Source organism: Corvus kubaryi, unplaced genomic scaffold (genome assembly GCF_017639235.1).
Source record: "Corvus kubaryi isolate FWS band 111438036 unplaced genomic scaffold, C.kubaryi_AGA036_p1.0 66, whole genome shotgun sequence".
NCBI lineage: Eukaryota > Metazoa > Chordata > Aves > Passeriformes > Corvidae > Corvus > Corvus kubaryi.
In genome coordinates, this window is record NW_024582054.1 from 7,427,873 (window position 1) to 7,436,600 (window position 8,728).

An 8,728-nucleotide genomic window follows, 5' to 3' on the forward strand; every position below is an offset into this window, starting at 1 on the left:
ACCTCAGCAGAGAAAGCAACGAAGGAGGGGAATAACGCTGTTTAGCACACTGTATCACAGCACGGGCCATGTGGCTACCACATCCTGCCCCAGTCATGTTATCCACATCCAGGTTGCAGGGGGTCTGACAGACAAGCCAAATGTGTCAGCTCTGCTCTCAGTCTGTTCTGCTCCATCCTGGATGAATGTGCATCCTGCAACATTTGATTGCTCTCCGGACCCTTTACAAAACCAGATCAGGGCAAAAGGGCTGGATTTCTTAGAGAGAATCTGGCCTACAGCTTCTTACAGACAGATTAACCTCAGTTTGGCTTCAAACTGAGGACACATACAGTCTCATTCTTCAGACCTAATCCAAGATCAACTTAGTCTATATTATTGCTCAGAAATTAATATCGCTGCACTGGGATCTTTGAACACATGCAGACTGAATTTTCTTTTTGTAAAGCTTGTTTGAGATCCTGTTAGGTATGACAGAGTTTATACTGAATTTGAACTGAATGAATACTCATTCTCTTTGGCTGCAAAGCAAGAGGAACAAAAATACACCCTACCACCCAAAAGCTGGTGTGTGGAATAGCAAGCTGATTTTATTTCCTTTCTATGCAACTGATAAAAATATTGAACAAGACAGGCCTGGCCCTGTTGCAAACTGTTACTGCTGCTTCATCTGGAAATGGTTCTTTGTAAACTAGGAGATATGAAGCTTTGATAATCCTGAATGTTTGTGAATTAAATGTAGTCATGGTTTTCTAATCTGAATATATACACCGTGCAATACACATCCACAGCATCCTTGGCAGCCTGCTGCTCTGCAAGTCCTGGCTTTACCATAGGCTGAAGCATTCAAGGGAATGGTGTAAAAACTGAGATGAACCTTTAGAAGCTGAAAATCTTCTTACCTCTGCAACTTACAGTTATGACTATACATAGTCTGAGCACTTTGTGATTTAGACAATTTGTCAGATAAATCCCCACGTTGCCGTTACTCACATATAGGATAATGGAAATGCAGTCAATCGCATTGTTCATACACCTTCCACTGTTGTGTTAAACATTCAGAGAACATCATGTTGACTCTTATTACCTCTATTTTGACAGCAAGACAGGCCTCAGATTAAGGACAGAAATTCATAGCTTCAGAAATCATACATGTAAATTCAAGATATAACAACTTCCTTTGAAATTTGTAGCCACTTTACATGAATGTTGGCCTTGTGAAAGAGACTCTCACTGAATTTTTTGTTTTCCAAACTCACCAAGGTCTGAAGTCTTGTAAGCTTTCTTAAGAGGAAGGCCAAGTATCCTGCATCTGAATATGGTTGCGGGGTGGTGTATGCTAAAAAAGGAGCAGTCAGGTATTCCAGAATGAGATGCAACTCCTGTAAAAAAAGCTCTGAAAGAATTTAACTTTAAACCATAATTAAACCAAAACAATGTAATAACAATGTTTATATGTTTGCAGCATTCATTTATGATATTTCACTGACATTATGATATTTCACAAGCACTGACTGTTAATTTGTAGACCAGTGTTTGATACAATCAGAATGTAATTCCTTTGCATTTAAGGGTCCTAAAAGCTCAGATAAATGGGTTTTCTATCCCAGTACCAGGGAACAGCTTTCCTTTGTAGACATTCTGTCATTTATCTATGAACCAAAATCTTCTCTCTTCAGTAACTTCAATCATGGGTTTTCCCTTGGTTTGGTGTGCTAAATAGGATTATCATCATTAGCTTCTTAGCATATTCCCCGCCCTCTCTCCTTCTACATAGGCATTACTCCTTCCCTTACTGCTTTGATTTCTCTCTTTTTCAGATCCATCTCCAAACAGATTTCAATCTATATGAGACACTCAGTTGTCAGGGTAGCTGGATAGATACCACAGTCCTTTTAAAACAAAACAAACCAAACTCCAACTTCTTTATAGCTTTGGTGTTGTTGCAGCAGCAATTTTTAGAAACTATATACAAAAAGCCAAAGACCCTTGACTGAGAGAGAATAAAAATCTTCAAATTTCTGTGCAGAGGTATTCATTGATCATCTCTTGTTTGACGCTTTCCTAATTCAGTCAGTCAAGTGACCCAGTATCACGTGAAGCAGAGTCCATCTGCATAGTCCAAATGAAGGAACAGCAAACCTTGGTGTGTCTAAAGCATACAGATGCCTTCTTGCACAGATGAAGCATGGTTCCATTTATTCAGAAAACACTTAACATCTTTAATATGAAATGGAATTGGTTCATGAGAGAGCTGCAAAGAAAAAAAAAAAAAAGACTACACTGTTTACTATGGCCTGTGCAGCTCTGCTTCAGAAAGAATTTGATTTTACTGAGTTTGATGGTAGGAATATTATGATAAAACTGACAGGAATTTTTCTGACGTTGTTCTTTAATGAGATTAGTTGAACAGGTGTGAAGGTTTACCTGGTTTTTTTGTAAATATACAGAATACAAGAATAAATTTTACACTGGAGAAGTCAATTCCAATTGGTACCAATGTTTTGTGTGGAAATGTTTGGTGATGTTTCAGGTACAGTCTGTAAGGGTATCTGTAAAATGAAAAAAAACTGTTTTAAACACAGTTGTTTATGAGAATAAAATATGTGGACTGATTATAATGCAGGGGTTTATTCAAGATACTTTTTTCTTTTACTGTTTAGAGATGCTTTGTGTGAAGATTTGGTGTCTTTTCTAGCATAAATACAACCTTACTCTCAGAATTCTCTGAAATGGCTATATATGAGCTTTATTTCTTTTCAGTGATTCTTATAACTGTGATCAGGGGAGAATAAAGATGCAATTTTGAGTCAAGTATCTTCCAAGGGTTAGCAGCTCTAACAAGTAAGGTCACTTCTGTTGGAGACCGCTGTTTTGATCTCTAGGAGAGAGGCAAAGCCCAGCAACCCCTGGAGACCCCCGGGCAGGCGCCCGTGGCTGGGCGGGCCACGGTGTGACACTGCCGCCGCAGAGCAGCGTTTCGGACGAGCAGCCGAGGGCAGCGCCCGGTGCCGGCGGGGCTGCGCTGCCGGGCGGAGCGCGGGCTGTGCCGGCTGGCGGGGGCGGCGGGGCAGCGGGTGCCCGGCCGGGGCGCTCCGGCAAGGAGGCACTCGGTTGCACAATGAGCCTCGTGCCTGCCGGGCCAGCTCTTCCTCCGTCCTCCCTCCTCCTCATCCTTTTATTTATTTCATTTATTTTTATTCCATTTATTTGTTTGTATTCCCCGGAATAATAAAAATGAGAAAATCCGAGCGCTGCTTTTGGCTGCTCTCCACCAACCTGTCAGTGACGCAAGCGGAGACTACTTAAAGGCAGATTAGAGACAGCAAGACAGTAAAGCCAACCTTCCTCCCTCCACGCCGCCGGTCCGCCCGCCGCGCCGCGCCACGAGCCGAGCGGGCCCGGCCGGTGGCGGCCGCCGAGCGGCCCCGAGCCCCGCAGAGCCGAGCCGAGCCGGGAACCCTCTGCAGGGCTGCCACCTCCAGCCGCCCTCCCGCCACCGGACTGCGGGCGGTAGACACGGGCTGCTCTTCTGTTGGTTTTCCCTCCCTCTGAAAAAAAAAATTAAAAAAAAAAAAAAAAAAAAATAGGAGGGGTGAAAAAAAGCAGAAGTGAAGAGATCCCCCACGCTTGCCAAAGTCTTTGTCTCCGGATGAACAGCGATGGGGGAATGGACTATTCTAGAGAGGCTACTGGAAGCTGCCGTGCAGCAGCATTCTACTATGATAGGGAGGTAAGGGTCGCGGGGGAGCTACGGGGAGCACGGGGGGATCCCCTCCTGTCCGAGAGGGCCGGCCGGGGGGTCGGAGGCGCGCGGTGGGTCCCGGCTGCGCGGTGCCCTTCGGCCGGGCTCTTTCCGGGTGTGCCTGGAGCTCGCTTGTGTGTGTTGTGTGTGTGTGTGTTTGTGTGCTGGGGACGCCGATATGCGGCACGGGGCTCCGAGGCGCGGGGACACCGCAAACGCCGCTGTCCTTGTGCCCGAGGATCCACGGGGCACCGGACGGTCGTCGGGGACACCCCACCGCCATCGGGGTCCCGCTGCCGGCGCAGCCCCGCGCCGCTCCCGGCCGTGCTCTCGGGGGCCCCAGGGCCCGTGTGGTCGCCTTTCCGCCGAAGGGGCCGGGCGGGGGCCAGCGCTGACCGCCGCCCGCGGTCTGTGGCACACGGCCGCGCCGAGGCGACGCCGCGCAACCTGCGCGCCCCCCGCGCGGGAGCGGGGCCGGTTCGTGGTGCCGGGGCCGGTTCGAGCTGCCGGGGCCGGTGCCTGTGTCGGGGCCGGTGCCTGTGTCGGGGCCGGTGCCTGTGTCGCGGCCGGTGCCGGTCCGCGGTGCCGCGGCGCGGGGGCCCGGTCAGCACTGGACAGCTCCCGGCCGCGCGGCGGCGGCGCGCACTGACGGGCTTCTCTGTTGCAGGATCCTGCTGACCGTGGTGGTGATCTTCAGAATTCTCATTGTGGCCATTGTAGGGGAGACGGTGTACGATGACGAGCAAACGATGTTTGTCTGTAACACGCTGCAGCCAGGCTGCAACCAGGCTTGTTATGACCAGGCTTTCCCCATTTCTCACATAAGGTACTGGGTGTTCCAGATCATCATGGTGTGCACTCCCAGCCTGTGCTTCATAACATACTCCGTTCACCAGTCTGCTAAACAAAGGGAACGGAGGTACTCCACTGTCTTCCTTACCTTGGAAAGGGACCAGGATTCAATGAAGCGTGAGGACAGTAAGAAAATCAAGAACACGATTGTCAATGGGGTGCTGCAAAACACTGAGAACTCCACCAAAGAAGCAGAACCAGACTGCTTAGAAGTGAAGGAAATCCCCAACCCTGCTATCAGAACTACAAAATCAAAGATGAGGAGGCAAGAAGGCATTTCTCGATTTTATATCATCCAAGTGGTCTTTCGAAATGCCCTAGAGATTGGATTCTTAGTGGGACAGTATTTTCTGTACGGATTCAATGTCCCTTCCATGTATGAATGTGACAGATACCCTTGCATTAAAGAAGTAGAGTGCTATGTCTCTAGACCCACTGAGAAGACTGTATTCTTGGTATTCATGTTTGCTGTCAGTGGGATTTGTGTGGTGCTTAATTTGGCAGAACTGAACCACTTGGGCTGGAGAAAGATCAAAATGGCAGTGAGAGGAGTACAGGCAAAAAGGAAATCCATATACGAAATCAGAAATAAGGACCTGCCAAGAATGAGCATGCCTAACTTCGGCAGGACTCAGTCAAGTGACTCAGCTTATGTGTGAGGCTGTGACAGAACTGAAACACTGTGCCAGGTGGAACAGACCCAGATACCATTAGAGAAAGGTACATTGCTTAGGCAAGCATTTTATCAAACCACCAAGAAAGCCATTAAGGTATTGGATCTGCACTTACTGAACTAGCTGCAAAATGCAGCACTACATAAAAGACTGAAAAAACAGCTATAAAACCATGCTTGACCTAGCCTTACAGCACAGCTACTATTATTCCTACTTTTCTTTCTAATGATTGGGTTTTATCTGTCAGTGAAGCAGCTTTTTGGTTGTCATTAGGATGTTTACAGTTTGAACTGTCTGACTAATTGTTGTAAATGTGTAGAATGTTCATATCAAAAACTCTGCAAGGATACTCTATATGGGGCGGGGTGGGGTGGGGGACACTGTTGCAATGTGCAGGCATAAGCATGTTTTAAAAGGAGGAAAAGTGCACTGTAAGGAATCTAACCACAGCTCAATCAGGATACCTGCGTTCACGTATCTCACAGATGTCTTATTTTGTTTGTCTAAATCACAGACTGTAGTCCTGGTGTGTATTACTAGCTATTTTCTCTCATGGTTTGTGCATCAATTAGTCATGCTAAAAATAAATGCTGAATATAATTTTGCCATTTTTTGTTTGCCTGTCCACACACACACACACACCAGAGACCTTAATCATCTTGCATTAGTTGTGATCTGCAGAATATATCGGTAGGTTTTGATTGATTCCCTAATAGGTGCATAAATAAGATGGAGTTGGTTCATGCCAGCCAAGATACGCATTTACCTACAATCACCTATGATGACACACATACCAAAGGAAGAGAGTTCATTGCATTTAACTGCGAATATATCATCTTCTCTCTGCTCTTATTCATATAAGTGCCATACTTGAAACATCTAACTCTGTACTTAGTCAAAAGGTTGTTTTGGGATACCAGCTGGAGTGAAATGATTTTATACTCTCCTTTGTTTATTTTATGCTATTTGTTTAGTCATTGCAATGGTGTAAAAAGCAGCTAAAGTATATATTGATAAATAAAGTACTTGCCTTTTTTTTTTTTTTTTTTCTGTAAGCCAGAGAGATTTGCTCTTCTTTATTCTTGTATACAATTGTAAAAAAACTTACAGGGTCAAAATAATTGACTTACAACAACTATTCTTCAGGGTTTAAAATGTCTTATTGGTATTCTAAACTCTAAGTGATAAAACCTGGGAAATCAGGACTATTTTTTATGTCTGTTTTCCTCCTTAAGCAAGCTTGCTCTGTCTTTAAAGCCTGATCCAAAGTCCACTGACACCAACAGCCTTCTTTCTGCTGACACTAAGGGCAACACAGTTGGCTGCCAAGGTCACTCTAGGAATAGCCAGAATACATTTACCTATAAATGAAACAATTGCAGCTTTTCGTCAGGGAATCCAAATAGTAACCTCAGCTTTTCTGCCTTACAGCTGGTTTAAGAAATATATCGTTCATGTCCCATCAACTTACTGGTAAGCCACTGAGGCAGTCTCAAATGAACCTCTGTTAACAGCAATTATCTTAATAAATAATAGAATATTAAGTTTGACTTTTTTTATCATTTTTAAAATTCGTTCTGAATTCAACAGAAAATATTTCTCTGGCAACAGTAGGAGTTGGATCAGGACTAAAAAACATACAAGTGCATTTCTAACTAAATAGTATCTGCCCTTTAAAGAAAAGGGCCAAAATGGTGCTGGAAAATTTGGGGGTACTTTATAGCATAAGAAGGAGACATGGGCTCAGAGTCACAAATGGCCTTTTGACTGTATTTTATGTCAAGCCTGAAAATGGATTTTATTATATATTGGCTTGGAGATGATGCATATAAATCTTTTCCTCTTGGCTTACAATAAATACCTTAACATTCCATTCTTGTCGTTTGCCAGCATTTTCACTTTAAAAAATGTAGATTAATTCTTAGATAGTTTATCCATTATCGCATTCATCTGTTGTCTTTTTTCTTCCACTGTGAAACATTAAAGGATTTTGAGATGTGTCATGTTTTTAAAGATTTAAAAAATATTTTTCTTTATGTGTAAGTCTTAGAGTTTTCCTGATTTGATTACAGAAACCTCTAAAGATGGATTTCTCAGATGATTCTTTGTGATAAAAACGCACACTGATATTGCTAGTTGACTGCATGCTCACTGGAAAACTGCATGTTATTTTTAGAAGGACAACATGGCAGCTAAAATTTCCATCTGCAAAATAACAAGCTTCCGAAGATTGTTATTTAACACACAAATCCAAGTCTGATTTTCATTTTGCAGAGTCCTGGGATGGTTTTCAAAATCTCTTTTTGAACAGATATTGAAAGGAAAAATATTCCTTGGCAGTCATAAGCACTCCTTTAATGTTGAAGAAATGGGAGATTTTATGCAAAGGGCTTGATCCAGTGCAAATTAAAGTTGAAAGAGCAAAACTTGTACTGAATTCATTGGGCTTTGGTTCAGGTCATAATTTTGTGTTAGGCAGAAGCCCTAATGCAGGTTTTTCCAGTGGCTGCATAGCAGTTTCCAGTCAAACTCTAGTGAAGGTGCATGTCTTGAAAGCTATAAGATTTTAATACCTTAAAATTCTAAGGTAATATTTAGGAAATATCTGTTTATATTAGTCAATGCAAATCACTCAGTTCATTTAATTATTTTTATGTAGTTGCACATTTGTACTCCAGTAAACTGGGATTCTTCAGAACCCAAAGAGAAGAATATCAGGAAATGTAAATGCTAATTTACGTAACAGGATCAGTGATAAAGTAGGCAAAGACTTATATTTTGATCAACAGAAACATCATCCTCCATACTTGGAATATGGGTTCTCATAGTTCAGATGAGAGATGAAATGTGTCAAGAGATCAGTTGTTCTAATCTTCCTTTTAAATTGTTATTTTTCATTTCTTACCAACTACTCATTTGTCATGGACAAGAGAAATATAGCAAACACTTTTTTTGTCAATGTATGTGAGAATCATATGATTAATGCTAATGGCCTGTTTGCATGAAAGCTGACTATTCATTTACAGAATAAATGCTTTAAAATTGTCACAGCAATGGAAAAGTCTGTTAACTGAACAGAACTGAGTGAATATGAAGCTGAAGGGCACATTACTGGCTACTTAGATCTTGCTCCTGCCTCAGTGAAATAAATTAGTCTCACCATTGACATCTCTGTAAGGATCAGACATTAAAAATGAAAATCGAGTTAATGTTTGTTTTGTTCATTGTTTACATTGTTTTGCACTGGTGGACAACATTATATGTCACGATACATGCAAAAAAAATGCTGTGTTCACTAAGCTCCTATGGAAAATTGCAATAGAATCTAATACGCTATTAGCTTCATGAAATTAAAAAACTTACATGAAAAAAGACATTTCATTTTTATATATTTGATCTTGTGCTTTCCACACCTGTGTGAATTTCAAAATCTGTTTACATAGGAGTTATGAACCAT

The 8,728-nt window shown here is 42.7% G+C and overlaps 1 protein-coding gene across 1 annotated transcript; it reads left to right on the plus strand.

Annotated features, from left to right (window-relative positions):
- Window positions 1-3,401: 3,401 nt before the first annotated feature.
- GJD2 (gap junction protein delta 2) lies at window positions 3,402-8,480 on the plus strand. Its single transcript, XM_042047769.1, has 2 exons — window positions 3,402-3,733; window positions 4,413-8,480. The coding sequence occupies exons 1-2, from the start codon at window positions 3,663-3,665 to the stop codon at window positions 5,254-5,256; spliced, it is 915 nt and encodes a 304-aa protein (XP_041903703.1). The 5' UTR covers window positions 3,402-3,662; the 3' UTR covers window positions 5,257-8,480.
- Window positions 8,481-8,728: the final 248 nt, after the last annotated feature.

Excerpts from the sequence above, each read along its gene's own strand:
- GJD2 (XM_042047769.1), top strand. The coding sequence starts at position 3,663 with ATGGGGGAATGGACTATTCTAGAGAGGCTACTGGAAGCTGCCGTGCAG. Across the intron at positions 3,734-4,412 it reads CATTCTACTATGATAGGGAG|GATCCTGCTGACCGTGGTGG; the intron begins GTAAGGGTCGCG and ends TCTCTGTTGCAG.